We start from the raw sequence: 17,527 nt of genomic DNA, 5'->3' as shown, positions 1-17,527 counted from the left end.
TGGTATGAAAGTGTGAGTGTCAAGAAAGAGTGCATTCTAAATGTTTTGTGTTTAAGTGAAATAAATGTGAGTCATGTGGAAAGTGGGAAAATGGAGTCACCTATATTAACTATCTATGGAAAGATAACGAAAGTGTTCTGGAGAATGGAATGCGGAAGTAGCGAATTGGTGAAGGAAATAACTATACCATGATACTGTTGGTTTTGCAAATGCATTTGACAGAATATCACATGGAAAACTATTACAAAAGTTGGATCAAATGGGAATAGATATGAAGCTAATAGCAAGGATATGAGTGGCAGACAGACACCAGAAAGTAGTATATGATGGAGTGGATAATCTAAGTGCATAATCTAGGGGAATGAGGGTAATTAGTGGAGTGCCTCAGGGTTCTATACTAGGGCCACTACTCTTCAATTTGTATATCATTGATATAGAAAAAGATTTTGCACGGAGGGGATTCAGTTGTTTGCTGATGAGACAAAACTGGGGAGGGCAGTAGTTGATAATGATGATGTAGATAGGATGATTTAAATAAATTAGCATTGTGGGAGAAGGATAATGGTCGTCAATTTAATGTTGCAAAATGTAAGGTTATGCATTTGGGTTGAAAAGGTTGCATGCTGTGATGGTAATAGATTGCAGGAAAATGAAGAGGTTAACGATTTGTGGTTGATAGCAGACAAGATTCAAAGTTCAAAGGGCATATTGCAAACAGTGGCAAAATACTTGGATGTAAAAAATGCTAACAAGGAAAAATAGGGAAGTTATGATCCCTCTTTATAAGGCTATGATTCAACTACATCTTGACTATTGTAGATTTGATCACCTGGGTTTTTTAGAGATCAGCAGGTGGTAGAGAAGATTCAGAGACAAGTAACCAAGCAGGTGTCAGGTATGTGGAATGCTCCTATGAGGATAAGTTGAAGGTATGTGGGAGTTACAAAATTTAGCTGATAGGCAAAAAAGAGGGACATGATAGAAACTTATAAGATATTAAAGAGGTTTTATAAATGTTGTTTAATTTTGACGGTATATATCAAAACACAGAAATTATAAGTTACTAATTATTTATTAACTTATAATTAATATATCTATGAAACATTAGAATCCACATTAAATAATTCTAAAGAATCCTACATAATTATAATGGGTGACTTTAATGCCAAGATTGGAAGCAGAGATGACCATCTGAACTCCATCGGTAAATTTGGATTTGGACAAAGGAATGAAAGAGGTGAAAGACTTATTGAATTCGCAGAAGAAAATAACCTTTTTATTATGAACAGCTTTTTCAAGAAGAAAATCAACCAAAAATGGACAAACTTGCAATGAAATAGACTTCAAATAATACCGAAGTGCTTAATAGATTTAATACAGGAAGTGACCACAGACTAGTAAGGGCAAAAGTATGGATCAACAAAAAATGGGAACGGAATAAGCTCGTAAGAAAAAAGTCCAATTTAGTGAATCTACAAAACCTCTACCACAATAACAGCTGTTATAGAGAATCACTCAAAAATGCACTAAAAAAGTTAAACACAGCGACTACCATCGATGATGCTAATGAAATATTAACAAAATCTATCTTGAATTGTATAATAAAGTAACATGTAAAAAACACAGTGAAATCTTTAATTAGTAAAAAGACAAATATTTCGTACTAAAAATAACAGTACATCTTCAGTGTCTGTAATAGGAACGGAATACAGGCAAACGTTCGGTGGATCACCTATTAAAATACAATTGTTACCGCGTGCTAGGAAATAATAGAAATAACAAATTTAATCTATTAAGATAAATGGTTTTTTACATAAGATAAAAGTCTCCCAGATCTTTGAGAGAGACATACATTCATTTCTATTTAAATTCGGTCAGTGTAAGATAGTTTCACAACTTTCTTTGAATAAGCATTCATATTTGAATCTGCATCTATGGAGAAGAACTGCTTTATCCCACTGGACACTATGAGTAGAGTCAATACTGTGCTGTGACAGACCAGACTTCAGAGGTTTGTTATAATCAATATAATATTGATGTTCTTTTATTCTTTTTTCCAAAGAACGGCCAGTTTGTCCAAAATAAGAGACATTGCATTCGCAAGGTATTTGGTATAGAGAAGACAGTTTATCCTTTGTAGAAGGTAATAAAGAAGAAATTTTGTTGATAGGAATATATGTTGGAATCAGTCGATACTTTTTCGGAATTCTACCTATAGGTTCTGAGATTCCTGGAATGTATGGAATAGGAACTCTGCAGACTGTTGAAGAAACTGTAGGTGTTGGAACATCAGAGTCAAGTATCTGTTGGATTTGATCGGAGTTGTAATCATTTGATTCCATTAACTTTTTAATGATGGAAAGTTCTTGTTGTAAGATTATTGGGGAAGAGCAAAGTTTATGTGCTCTATGAATTAGAGATTTAAGAAAGCCAAATTTTTGAGACATGTGGTGTGCAGACTTTTTGTGAATGTATCTGCCAGTAAAAGTGGGTTTTCGAAAGATGCTTGTAGATAAGGTACCAGAAGACGTTCTAGTAAGGAGGATGTCCAAAATAGTAAAGTACCAGAGTTTTCTTTTTCCATAGTGAATTGAATGTGTGGGTGAAGGTTATTTATCCGTTGTAGAAAAGTGAAAAGTTCATCTTCAGTGTGCGACCAAACAGCAAAAACATCATCGACGTAACGGTACCAAAGAGATGGTTGAGGATGAATGGATGAGAACATAGTATCTTCGAATTGTTTCAAATAGTAGTTTGCCAAAGGTGGAGACAGAGGGCTACCCATGGCCGTACCTTCAATTTGTTTGTAGATTTTATTTTTCCAACTGAAATAACCTGAGTGGATGACATATTCGAATATCCTTGCAATATCTGGAGGGTAATCTTCATATAATGAATTGACTATATAGGTTAATGGGATATTGGTGAACAGAGAAATGATGTCAAAACTGACTAATATTTCAGAATCTGCAACTTTTATATCCTTGATTTTTTCAAGAAAATCTGTTGAGTTTTTTATATAGGATCTGGAATGACCAGTGAGAGCACTTAAGGAACGTGATAATACTTTTGCAATCCGATAAGTTGGAGAGTCAATGCAATTTACCATAGGTCGTACAGGACAGCCTTCTTTATAGATTTTTGGGAGTCTATAAAGACGAGGAGTTCCTCCAAAGTAGGTGCGTATTTTATCCACATAGTTCGGATCCCAACTTATAACCTCATCAAGTAATTTATTTATCTGTTTAATTTGCGAATTAGTAGGATTACTTGTGATCTCTTGGTAGGTCGTGGTGTCGTCTAATAGGCTGGATACTTTTGTCTCATCGTCATTCTTATTCATAATTACAATAGTTTTTCCTTTATCAGCCTTAGAAATGGATATTGTATTATCTTTTCTTAAAGAAGCATTTGATAAATTGCATGGAGGTAATTTGCTTTTGAATAACAAAGTCGCAACTTCAAAACGTAGTTTGTTGGCATCTTCGCTAGGAAGTCCTGACAAATTGCGTTCTATATTATGTAAGAAATCAAGATAAGGAATGAGCGAAGAATTAACAGCAAAATCCATTTGAAAGCACTGGTTTCAGCGGTGGATAATGGTCGATTGGAAATGTTTACAATCCATTTATTTCTAGACGTACTGTCAGAGGTAAGGTTTTTCTTTTGCTTGTTATATAAAGAGTTGTATTTTTGTATAAGATTTTGAAGATTTCTCTCATAAGGCCGGGATAAGGATTGTTTTGATTTGCGAAGAACAATATCCAATATCATTAAGTACAGCTGAAATGTCTTCTTCGAGAACTGATATAGAATTGATATTAGAAGCTAATTCTTTTTTTGGCAGTACAAAGTTGATTACGAATTAAGGAAAAACTTGCGCGTATATAAATAGAGTGGGCTCCAGGAGACCGAATTGTTTCTTTAAATCTAGCGAAAGTGGGAATAACTTTAGTATCATGGCACTTTTTGAGGAAGGCAATCCGTGCTCGAAACTTACCTTGTAGAACTGATAAATTTCCTAATTTTCCTGTTAGTTTAGTAAACTCTTCCCCGTGAAGGATGATGATTCTGATTTTTAGTGGAACCTGTGGCATAGTAATTAAATAATAAAGTAACATGTAAAAACCACAGTGAAATCTTTAATTAGTAAAATTAAAATCAACAAAATTTCTTCTTTATTACCTTTTACAAAGGATAAACTGTCTTCTCTATATTTGGCTGGCGTTTACCAAATACCTTGCAAATGCGATGTCTCTTATTTTGGACAAACTGGCCATTCTTTGGAAAAAAAGAATAAAAGAACATCAGTATTATATTGATTATAACAAACCTCTGAAGTCTGGTCTGGCACAGCACAGTATTGACTCTACTCATAGTGTCCAGTGGGATAAAGCAGTTCTTCTCCATAGATGCAGATTCAAATATGAACGCTTATTCAAAGAAAGTTGTGAAACTATCTTACACCGACCGAATTTAAATAGAAATGAATGTATGTCTCTCTCAAAGATCTGGGAGACTTTTATCTTATGTAAAAAACCATTTATGTTAATAAATTGAATTTGTTATTTCTATTATTTCCTAGCATGCGGTAACAATTGTATTTTAATAGGTGATCCACCGAACGTTTGCCTGTATTCCATTCCTATTACAGACACTGAAGATGTACTGTTATTTTTAGTACGAAATATCTGTCTTTTTACTAATTAAAGATTTCACTGTGGTTTTTACTTGTTACTTTATTATTTAATTACTATGCCACAGGTTCCACTAAAAATCAGTATCTTGAATTGTGCACTAGAAATAGGAGGTGTAAAAAGGCACCAAAGAGAGGAAAAACTAAGACAGGAAACCTTAGATCTGATGAAGATAAGAAGAGGTTTGAATGACACCAATAAAATAGAATATGCGAAAATTTGTAAAACTATACGTAAATTATGAAACATGAACTTAGATCATATAATACTAGGAAAATTAAAGAAACAATAGAAAACAATAGTAATATGGTCCAAACATTATCAGTTGGAACAAAGGAAATAGCTGCTGTAAGAGGAAAAAATGGTGAACTTATAAAAAAAAATAGAGATGCAATAATCAAAAGAATTCAGGAATTTTATACTGAACTCTATGAAGACAAAGACTGTGATATCCAAGAATCATCTATGGATAACTTGAGTGAGGAAGAACATGATTCCCCTGAGATCTTACAAGGCGAAGTGGAAATGGCACTGCGAGAAATAAAGAATGGAAAGGCCCCAGGAGAAGATGGAATTATGATAGACTTCTTAAAACTGGGAGGAAGCTCTGTCATCAAACAGCTGACTAAACTCTTTAATAAATGCTTGAAATAGAGAAAAATTCCAAAAAATTGGAACAATTCACTTCTAATATTAATTTAAAAAGGGCAATAAGGAAGAAATTAAAAACTACAGACCTATAAGCCTACTCGCCACCATATATAAAGATTTCACAAAAATTATAAATAATAGAATTAAATCTAAACTAGAGAGAATGCAATCCTGTGAATAAGCTGGATTTAGAAAGAATTACTAAACTTTAGACCATATTCACACATTAAGACAGCTCATTGAAAAATCAATTGAATACAATAAACCCTTATGCCTGGCCTATATAGACTATGAAAAAGCATTTGATTCAGTTAAAACATCTGCAACACTAAAAGCACTTGAAACCCAGGGAACTGAGAAACCATATATTGAAATACTAAAGCATATTTACAATAATGCAACTTCTGTAATTAAATTATATAAAAACAGTGAAAAGTTCCCAATACAAAAAGGCATCCGGCAAGGTGACATCATATCTCCCAAATTATTTACAGCTGCAATAGAGGAAGTCTTTAGAAGCCTTGATTGGGAAACAAAAGGAATAAACATAAATGGAGAAAGGCTGCATCATCTGAAATTTGCAGATGATATTGTCCTAATAGCAGATAATCTTGAAGATCTGGAAGAAAGGCTAAACCAGCTAAATGAAGCCACCACAGTAATTTGATTAAAAATAAATCGAGAAAAAACAAAAATGATGAATAAATATATGAACCATAGAACTGTCAAAGTTGAAAACCATGAAATAGAACAAGTTACTTCATATGTATATTTGGGCCAATTGTTATCCTTTGAGGAGCACCAAAGAAAAGATTGAATGAAGAATTCACCTTGGATGGATGGCTTATGGGAAAATGAGAGACATATTCAGAAGTGACATCCCTATGAGTCTAAAAAGAAAAGCTTTCGACCAGTGCATACTTCCTGTCCTAACACATATAGAGGAGAAACATGGACTTTAACAGAAGCTCTAAACAAAAAGCTGAGAACAACACAACATCGCATGGAAAGAAGTATTTTAAAAATAACATTAAGAGATAATAAGACAAATACCTGGATAAGATCTCAAACAGGTGTCATGGATATTGTAAAATACATTAAACAGGCTAAGTGGAGATGGGCTGACCATATTGCCAGATGCAGTGATGGGAAATTGACTAGAAAAACAACAGAGTGGAGACCAATGGATGGAGCAAGATAAAGAGGAAGACTAAGAAGAAGAAGGTAGAGGGATGAACTGGAACAAATTGCAGGAGTGAGATGGATGGGAGAGGCAGAAAACCGAGTGATCTGGAAAATCATGGGGGGAGACCTTCGTCCAGCAGTGGACAGAACCAAAAGGTTGAAGAAGCAGAATTATTTATTGACTTATTGCTGATATTTTGCTGGTGTTATAACCAACATCTTCAGAGCACGAAAACACAGTTTGTCACAGTACACGAAACTACAACAACATAAAGACTAAAGTCCTAATTAGGTGCCCTCTATCTTGAAAAAAAAAAAAACAGAGAGAGAGAGAGAAAGCAGGAACTAATTATATCTTAAGATGACTGTCTCCCAAATCTTAGGCAAATTTATACAGCCATATTTATTGAGATTCGGAGTATGTTTCAAGACTTCTGTTGCTTCTAAGAATAATCTCTGTGACTTGTAAAAGCTTCTGTGCAGTACTTTTGTTTTCTTCCAGTTGATCCTGCATGCAGGGATATCCAAAACATGGTCTGCTAGGCCTGACTTGCCATAGCGATAGTGCCGGATGTATCTTTTATGTTCACTGATGCGGAGGTCCACAGTTGTTCCTGTTTGACCGTAGTAAGCTTGATCAGATGAGCAGGATACTTCGTAGGCTCCTGGATGTGATAAAGGAGAGATGCTGTCCTTGGGTGAAGGGATGAGAGTTGCTAATTTGACACATATTTGAATACAGTGCGTAGTTTATGTTTATTAAGAATTCTTGAAATCTTATCGGATGTGCCTTTAATGTATGGGATGGTGACTGTTTTGTTGTAGTTCTCCTTGGATAGTGGGAGAGGTTTCTTAAGAGTATTTAGTATTCTGTTTATTTTATGGGGATTATAGCCATTGGCTAAGAAGGTGTGGTGTAAGTGAGCCAGTTCAGCAGCAAGAGCATTGTCATTGGAACAGATTGCCCTCTCTCTCTCTCTCTCTGTGGGTTAGTGTTTTTAAGATACCATACTGCATCAGAAGGGTGATGGTGTGATTGTTTGTGTAAATATCTCCCTGTATGTGTGGGTTTTCTAAAAACTGAGAATGATAAGGAACCATCTGGAAGACATGTGATTAGTGAATCCAGGAAGGGCAGACTGTTATTAGCTTCCAGTTCCATTGTAAAGTGGATTTTTGGATGTTGGCTATTTAAATGTGCTAAGAATGTATCCAATGTGCCTGGACCATGTGGCCAAATAGCAAGCACATTGCCAACATAGTGGAGCCCATAGCGTCCAATCTAATTGTTTGTATATTTTCCCTTTCCATGCGAAATATCCTGCATGTATTGTGAATTTAAATAGTTCAAACATATCAGGAGGAAAGTGTAACTTTAGCAGATTAAGAGTTTCAATTAGTGGTACATTTGTGAATAGTGAGGTGATATCAAAGCTCACAATTTTTAAGGTATGGTATTCTAAAATACTTTTTAGGTGGGCAGAATTTTTGACAAAGGAGGGAGAATTGTATGTGGGACTATTTATACTATCTACAATAGGGCATAAAGGTGTACCTTGTTTGTGAATTTTTGGTGCTCCATAAATCCTAGGTGTTTTAACATGGAAGTGCTTGAGTTTGTTTACTGTTTCTTTAGGCCAGGAAGTGACTTTTTTCAGTAATTTACGCACCTTATTCTTTTGCGTTTTGATGGGATTCCGATCTATAATTTTGTATGTTGACTGGTCTTGTAAAAGTGTGTGCATTTTGATTTCATGTTCTGTTGTGTCCATCACCATGGTTGCGTTCCCTTTGTCTGCTTTTGTTATGAAAATCTGGTTGTTATTATTATGTAACTTTTAGAACAATGATTTCCTTATGAGGGATATTATTTCTAGGAGGCTTAGACTGGATTAGTATGTTGGCCACATCTAAACGTATGTTATTGGCTATTGCTGGAGGCAGTTCATATATTCCCCGTTCAACAGACACCAATAAGTCAATAAATAATTATTTACTTATAATTCTGTGTTCTGATGTATACTGTCAAAATTAAACAACGTGCGACGAACACATAAGCCTTTCTACACGTTTGAGGTTTTATAAAATTGATGCAAATAAAATTTTTCAAAATATGACAAATAGAAAACTAGTGATCATCTGTGGAAGTTGTGTAAGAGTGTGGTTAATAAGACTGTGCAGACTAGATATTTTCTGGGAAGAGTAGTGAACAAGTGGAATGGATTTCCAGAATTAGTTATGTTTGCCCTGAGAGTGAATGAGTTTAAAGGGAAGAGTTTGGTCTTCCACGATGAGCCTCTGGTCTTGCATGGAGATACTGGTAAATAATAATAATAATAATATCGTCTCTTCCAGCTGCCTTTAACATTTCAGGTTTTTAATGGCTGTTTATTTCAAGTATAGGCAGCCCTCGGTTTATGCCGCAGTTCTGTTCCTGATAAAACGGGCATAAACTGAATCGGCGTAAAACAAACCCAATTTTAATGGGAGTTGTGAAGTTATGTTCTATGCAGTCAAAAAATTGCACAATGAAGTATGTGTAACATTATTATATTTAAAGCTTTGATAATACATCCATATATATTTGTTAAAATAAAATTATTAATAACGTAAACAAAACAAAATTATATACAAAAAATATGAAATTTCGAAAAGATATTACATATTTCTGTGTTGAAGTTCCTGGTTTCAGATCTCCTGCATTTTTTTTTTTTTTTTAAATTAAAAAGTATCCAGTTTTAACTGCCTAGATTTTCTTTTTCTTTCTTTAAGGAGTTCAGTGTAAGGTCGAATAGATGTGATTACACTCCTGTTTACATTCGCACTCCATTCCACATCGTGGTCCATTTTTTGCAGAGTTCATCAGTCAATGTCTCTATGCTTGCAAGGATACGCTGTAAATCGAAGTCTTCATTGGAAAGTGGTTTATCATGGCTCTCTAAGACTTCTGTCACATCTTCAGCTGTAATATCGTACAATCCCACCTCTCACGCAGGCTTGGTAACATGTTCAATAACATTCTCATCTTGCTCTAATTCATCGAAGTCATGCATAAATGCTGGAAGAAGTTTTTGCCATGCTCCTTTTAAACACTTTACTGACATGTCGTTCCAAGCTGCCTCGATGTTGTTAATGCCCTTCGAAATATTGAATGACCGCCAATAGTCTTTAATAATTTTTCCTGAAATGTCTAAGACTCTTACCATTTCCAGAAATGTTATATGGAGGTAATAAGCTTTGAAGATTGATATAATCCCCTAATCCATCGGTTGCAAAAGCAGTGTTGTGTTTGGGGGCATGTAAACAACCTTGACATCCAATGGTGTTCTTACGTCAGCAAGGTTTTGAGGTCCAGGAGCATTATCCAAGAGAAGCAATGCCTTGGCTGGCAAATCATTTTCTTTACAGAAGCAAAGCACGGCAGGACAAAAATAATTTGTGTACCAATCTATAAAAATGTCTTGTGTAACCCAAGCTTTCTTGTTTCATTTCCAGTAGACTGGCAGCATGGCTTTTAGACCCTTGAAGGCACATGGTGTCTGTGAATGGTACACGAACATTGGTTTAAACTTCAAAGTTTCGGAGACATTTGCACCCAACAAAAGCACAAGTCTCTCTTTTGCAGCTTTAAAACCTGGAGCGTAACATTCTTCACAGGAAATGAAGGTGCATGATGGCAATTTTTTCCAGTAGATCCCAGTCTCATCAACATTAAAAATGAGATCAGGAGGATAACTTCCTTGTTCTACACAGTCTTGAAATTCTTTAGGAAAAGCAGCGCTGCCGCAACATCTGCACTTACCGCCTCACCACATAATTTGACACTGTGGCACTTACTTCGAGACTTAAATCTCATGAACCAACTTTTGCTTCCTAAAAATGTTTCTTTGCCTCCATCTGTCTTTTTAAGATCCTCAAAAATTGTTTTTGCTTTCTCAGTTATAACAGCCTGCATCAGAGGAATGTTTTTCTGAATCAAGTCATCCACCCATAATAATAATAATTTTTCCATTTTTTCATGAAGTTTACCCCTGCTTGACATACATCTTTTGCATTTAGTGCTGCCGTAGATTGTTGCACAGACTGTTTTATTCTATCTGCATTTTTTATAACATAGTAACAGTCGATATAGGTAAGTTCATACTTCTACAGACATTAGCACGTGTCTGCCCATCTTCCATTCTTCGAATTACCTCCATCTTCTTTTCAAGTGTGATTGATTTCCGCACCTTCTTAACACAAGTTCTGCTAATTTTTCTGCACTTCTATTATCAGACATGGTATGTAATTATGTACGTTAGCAATTTAAATACATATGTATATAAAAAAAAATTAAATGGAACAATTAGGTAGATTCAACAGTAAAACTAGGTTTGATACATATACGTCGTAGTAGCTCGGTAAACACTCAAACACTAGAGTGCCTGCTAGCGTCGTTTCTCAGTCAACCACACTACAGTAAGAAAGCGTGCGCAGGCAACCGGTGTTATTGTGAATCGGCATAAATCGAGGGCTGCCCGTATTGATATACAGTATATATTCCTGTTGAGTGTTTTCTACCACCATGCTGTCATTTATTGTTTCATTTAGCAATCTTTCAAAGTAATTAATTCACACATCTAGAATATCTTTTTATCTTTAGTTTTCATGTCACCTTTATCATCTCTGATTCCTTTTGTAGTATATACTCTTTACTCCATTTCTAAGCTTTTTCGGTAACCTGTAGAATATTTTGCCACCTTCCTGATATTTATTTTTTATATTCTTACCAAAAACTTCCCATTACTTTTGTTTAGCTAGTTTTACATAGTGCTTGGCTTTCTTACATTTTTCTCTAAGAGCACAAGATGACTGACTTGCAAGGAACACTATACGCTTTCTTCTTTTCCTTGACTGCCTCTTAATCTTCTCGAGTCCACCATGGAGTTCCGATTTTTCAATCACTGTAGGCAACTTGGCTGAATCAATCAATGTTTTCTTCAGGATTTGCCACTGAATCTCAAACTCTTCCATTTTTTCTTAAATAATATTTGCATATTTTAGTCTATAGTTCAACTCTGAAAGCTGCTCATCTTTGATGCAATTTAAAACTCTTATTTTCAATATAAAATTCAAATTTATACTACTCAAAACTAAATGTGATCACTTCCAATTTTAAATCCTCTGTATATTCTTGTGTTCTGAACAAGTGGGAAAATATCACTATCAACAATAACTTAGTCATTGAAACTTTTCTTATTTCTTGCATCTTCTCTCCATGCAAATTTGTGCACATTTTTATGTTGGAACATGGTGTTAATAATAACTAGTCTGTGTCCTGAACAGAAGTCCAACAGGTACTTACCATAATTATTTACTTTGAAATAATAATACTGTCTAAATCTCCAACAAGGACCAACTTTTCCTTTTCATTATGTCAGCTGCTTTCTCCACTGCTTCAAAAAGTTCCTCCACTTCTTCCTTGGTAGAGCCTTCTGTGGGACCATAGGCACAAATAAGTCTTGTTGTCTAGTTCCCCATTGTGATATTTGCCCACGTTGCTCTGCTTGATATAGCTTGCCATTCAAATAAAATGACCTTCATATTTAGTGTTAAATACAGTAGCTACTCTTTCTTTTTCCCCTGATTGTTATTGCCTGAATATAGCATCTTGTGTTTGTTGCTTAGAAAGATCTCACCTATTTTTGTCTTCTTTGTTTTGGTAACACCTACTGTGTCAAACTAGTACTTATCCATTTCTTCTGCTAGTTCCATTTCTTTTCCATTGATGTTTCTTATGGTGATTGTTTCAATCTTCAGCTCTGCTGATGTTGAGTCGGAATTTGTTCCAGTAGCTGACTTTTTGCTGGTCTCCCTGGTTCCCTGATGAAAAGAACAAGGGCCATCACTTTGCATTATGGTTTAAGCCTATACGAATTGTGGTGCACTGCAAGAACGTGAGGATTGGACATTAGGTCAGAAGCCTTGGTCAGTTGTCTGCATTCCTTAAAAAACTATGTGGAGATCTCCTCCCATTTATCCAATAAGCACCTGTGATGTGATATGTGAATTACATCCTATAAAATCCTATAAAATGTAGACTTGCATGTTTGCATTTGTGATGGGCATAATTTTTAAAAAAATGGAAGTTATGATGACAGGAAAAGGGATTTGTTTTCATAATATAAATAACTAAACAATATTAACAGGACACTGTACATTGTGCCCTCCCCACACACACAGCACTATTGTGCCTTTCATCCTGAGAATTTTATTTAATAAGGTCAAAGCACCTTATGGTGACTTGTTTTGGTAAAATATTTATAAGTTCTGTATTACTTAAACCTTGGTATTTCTGAGCCTGGCTCCCACTGATGAGACCTCAATAAAGGTCGAAACGGTCTGGGTAGTGGCCTTTAATGCATGGCATCATACATCTCCTCAAGGAGGTGTGCTTTGCATTAAGAGTAAATACCAAGAATAGTGATCAGAGCTTATTCCACCTTTGCCATGAGTTGCCTAAGACTTGCACTACATGCGGGGTCTCCCAGACTTGCATTATTTGCAGGCACAAACTTGACTTTGTCTGTTTGCTTACTTGGGAAATGGATTAAAACCAGGTTTAAAATAGCTTGGTATCTTTAATGTGTATATATATATATATATATATATATATATATAAATCGATAGTTAGTAAATAACTATAGGTGGGGGCTAATCCAACAAACTAATAATGCTGATCAGGTGATTCATCTAGGTGTGGCATGAATACTTGTAAACTGATGGAGTAGCAAATCATCTTGTACAATTTGTTGTGCTTGTTATGTTTGTTTATTTCTGTGTGTTATTTATATTTTGCTTGGTTTTCTAAAAATTTTCTTTTAATGAACAGTATACACTTTTTGCATGTAATATATACATAAATAATTTCCAATCATCATTGGAATTATCCACCCCCTTCTCGAATCCTGCATTCATTACATAAGTGTTGTCAGTGACTCTTCTGTCTTAATAAATACCTTGCATATGCTAGAATTCTATTGATCAATGGACATAATCCATTTCTTTATAATATATAAAATTCATTTTTATTCAGGAGTAGATGAATTTTTACTCACTACGAGAATGCTGGAATAAAAGTATTCCTATTGCATAAAAAACATTCCATCCCCAACAGACACTACTATGCTACAAAACAAATAGTTTTATTTTATCACTAAATGCAGTGTACTATATTTACAGTTAGTGTAATTATAGACAACTGGAATGACACTTCATAATGAAAAACATGACCCTTCCCTCAGACACTATGCTGCATTCATATGAGCAAAAGTTTTATTGTAATACCAGAGTATCTAGCTAAATACAGAGTGGCCCATAAGTCACAAAGGGATTTAAATATTTAATAACTTTTTTATTTATCAATTATTTTTATTCCTTTTTGTTATAATGAAATACAGAACCTGGAGATTTTTTTTTTTATTGGTTATGAAAACCACTTAAATGCCTTCCATTTTCAGCTTCACAAAGACGGGCCCTTTCTGTGGCATGTTCAGCTGTTCATGATGAACAGCTGTTAATCTTTCTGGCTGCAATGCCTTAATTTCTCCATGAATGTTCTCCTTCAGCTGTTCAAATGTCTGGGGTATGTTCACATGTATCCCTTTTAATACATGTAGCCCCATAGGAAGAAGTCGGGAGCTGTCAGATCTGGAGAACATGATGGCCAGGTAATTGGTGGCGATATGCTCTTTTTGTTGAAATAATCAAATGGTGATTTTCAAATTTCAATAAAATTGCATGATTTTGGTTCATTGTTGAGTTATGAACTTTGCCATGATTAATTTCCTAAATGTTCGTTAGAATATCTGAAAAAAAAAATAAAATGAAAAAAGTTATTCAAATTTTAAATCCCTTTGTGACTTATGGGCCACTCTGTACATTTGTTCTGATATCCTCTTTCAAATTTTCCATTACCAAAAATATGTGGTAATGCCTATTTATAATGCTATCATTGGGGTGTAGAAAGCTAACAATTTATCTAAAGTAAATATTTCAAGCAAATAAAGAAGTGTGTGTGTGTGTGTGTGTGTGTGTGTGTGTGTGTGTGTGTGTGTGTGTGTGTGTGTGTGTGTGTGTGTGTGTGTGTGTGTGTGTGTGTGACTTGAAATCATTTTGAATTGCATTTGAGATTTTTGATATTATTAAGACAGTTTATAGATGCTAATTTCACAAATAAAATTCTGTTGAAAAGTTGCAACTAACATGCTGTATAAACTTTGTTCAAAGGTGTCCCCCCACCAACATGGAAGTGACATACATACAATAAACCAAGTTCCTACAGACAGTGCCTAGCATGAACATGTTGAGCATTTTATCAGTCCATTATATCATTTCTTGCACTAATTGAATTTTGAAGAGGAAAATATATAAGGCAATTTTGCGATAACCAGTTGAAGCTAAGTGTGTCTAAATTGATTTTTCTGTATTTTCATTAATACACAATAGTTCATGGAGATTTCCTTGATCACATCCTACCTCCATATCTTGCATCTACAATTGTGTTTTCATAACATATTGGACAATATTGCCAAATAAATTTTCCAATCTTCTTCATTGTGCATACGATTTGAAATGCTTTTACTAAGCTCTTTGTTGTTTCTAAAATAAAATTCTGTTTTACTTGTTGCAGAATTGCAGTCTTTTCTATGATAAATTTTCAAACACTATTTTATAGCACTTCCATATATTATAGCACATCTGTAGCATAGTTGGAATGACAGGACATGTTGTCCTTCAGTTGGAAAATCGCTTAGTTTGATTCTCATTATGACAAGCGAAAGCTTTAAATATTCTGAAACATGAAACTCATTTCTCAGAATATTTCAGTTCTTTATATGCACTTTTTCAATTAAAGGTAAGTTAGCTAGTCTCATTTGGAGAAAGCAGAAGTTTTTTTCTCTTGAAAACCTGATTTTTTATTTCTTACTGACCCTGATGGCAGTAGATAGTAAACAGAGGTTGACGTAGCATAGAAATTGGCAAGATCAATGAATATATTTTTTTTTTATTTCCCTCTGGTTGTTTATACCATGAGGCAGCACTGTTATAAAAACTAAATTGTTTTATTTTTTTATATGAAGATTATTTTCTACATGTGTGTACAGGTGGATGATCTCCTGCATTAGCTCCAATCCTTCCTTGATTTAGTGTGGCCTTGTTTCAAACAATTACTTTGTGCTTTTATATTAACCCTGTGGAGGTCGCAGCTGATCTCACAGATACAAATTATTTATATAAATATTCTTACACATATCCAGTGTATAGTTTGGAGGTCATGAGTAGCTGTGCATGCATATATTACGAGTGATATTCCACACTATTTATGCAGTCAGTTTTGGTTGAACACATGTTATGTAAAGATTTGGATATTTCATAGTAAATTGTATCTGAGAGACACCGCAACCTCCGATGTGAGTATAGTATTGGTTTAGTTGTTTTTTTTAATTTACCATTGAAAATGGCTGGAAAAATATATCAATTGGATAATTCATCAGATGTTGAAGAGATTCACATTCACAATTTTGTTTCTCGAGTCCAATGATGAGAATGATAGTCGATTACAAAAATGATATTTGATAAATTGTATCTGAGAGATACCGCGAACTCCGATATCAGTATAATATTGGTTTAGTTGTTTTTTTTTTTTCTTTGTTTCTTTGTTCAGTAATTTCTAGATTGTAACTGAAAATAAATAAACCATGTATTATATTTGCAGTTTTTTTTTTTAAGTTTTATCGCATTTTAATACATACTAGTATTAACAAATATTTTTTATTTGTTTTTACTTGCTATTATTATATTCAAGTTTATTTGCTATTAAAATATTCAATTTTCATTTTTCTATTCAGTCTAATGAAATTTATAGAAAAGTGATTTTCCTTTTTAATCCAGTGTTTGAAAATATAACCACGATTTTTTTTCTTCTTTCCTTTAGTTTAAGAATATCATGCTTTAATTTTTTTACGTTTTTTCATTGTATGGTTTTTTTCTTAATAAGCAATGATTTCAGATGCTTTTCATAGTTACAAGTGCCACAGTATATTTACATATAACATCACATGCTAATTTAAATAACATGCAATGTGGTTGTATTAATATATTGAAAGTACTTTATTCTCAACAGACCGTTTCTTCACAGTAGTCCACGCCACTGAAGCAGTTGATGCCAGTAGTCAGACAGGAGGATCTCCTGCACCTTCTAAATCACAGTCATCTTAAAAAAATAAATAATAAAAAAAAAAACTGACATCAAATGCTCTTGTTGTATATTTGTAAGCAGAAACAGCTGAAGTTGGCCTTAAACTTGCAACTCTTGGAGCAATATAGACAAATCACCATTTTGTGGCAATTCACACTACATCATTTGAGGATGTAAAGAGGGCAGGTTGGCAAAAGTTGTGCAATATTATGAAATCATAACACAAATTGACCATTCTATTAAATACAAATCATGTATAGGTGCATTGGGTTATGCCAGTTTGGCTGTCATATTAAAATAATAAAAAAAGTGCATGTAAAATAGCAAAGTAACAGTTTTCAGTTAGTAGCCAAAGGATAACTGTGATACATCATTTATTCATATGTACAGTAGTAGGAAAACTTCATTGAAAAGAGGCTTATCAAAGAAGAAATGTAATATAAAGGTATATTGTTCATAAATTATTGGCTTTTACATTTATAAGTTATTACAAAGGGCAAATAAAAGACAATATTTTCAAATAATTTCATTTTTAATAACTTAATTTACTTATTGGCAGATTTTCATATCAAGACTTCATATATTTTAATTATATTGTGATAATTTACACTAATATATATTAAAGTATAGTTCAGTAATACCTTTGATACAATGAATAAGTAACTTCTTACTCTTAGATACCTGTATATATTAATTTTAAATATGCTGCACTATTTATCTCTGAAGCATTCATCTTCATAAAAATTTTAAAAGT

The 17,527-nt window shown here is 34.0% G+C and overlaps 1 protein-coding gene across 2 annotated transcripts in view; it reads left to right on the top strand.

The window, feature by feature from the left end:
• The window catches only part of LOC150108663 (nuclear factor 1 A-type-like), a 299,832-nt gene extending 282,567 nt beyond the window's left edge, over positions 1-17,265 (top strand). For both annotated transcript variants that reach the window (XM_090416139.1, XM_090416138.1), the window contains exon 15: positions 16,699-17,265. In XM_090416139.1, the coding sequence (XP_090272265.1) occupies positions 16,699-16,793 (95 nt within the window). In that variant the 3' untranslated portion in view covers positions 16,794-17,265. The remainder of the gene's footprint in view (positions 1-16,698) is intronic.
• Positions 17,266-17,527: the final 262 nt, after the last annotated feature.

The sequence above is a fragment of the Typopeltis vanoorti genome, chromosome 3, assembly GCF_054136105.1.
Source record: "Typopeltis vanoorti isolate ZY-2024b chromosome 3, IOZ_Tvanoo_1.0, whole genome shotgun sequence".
Taxonomy (NCBI): domain Eukaryota; kingdom Metazoa; phylum Arthropoda; class Arachnida; order Uropygi; family Thelyphonidae; genus Typopeltis; species Typopeltis vanoorti.
Note: the sequence above shows the minus strand (reverse complement) of the source record. Positions and strands in the feature narration are given on the sequence as shown.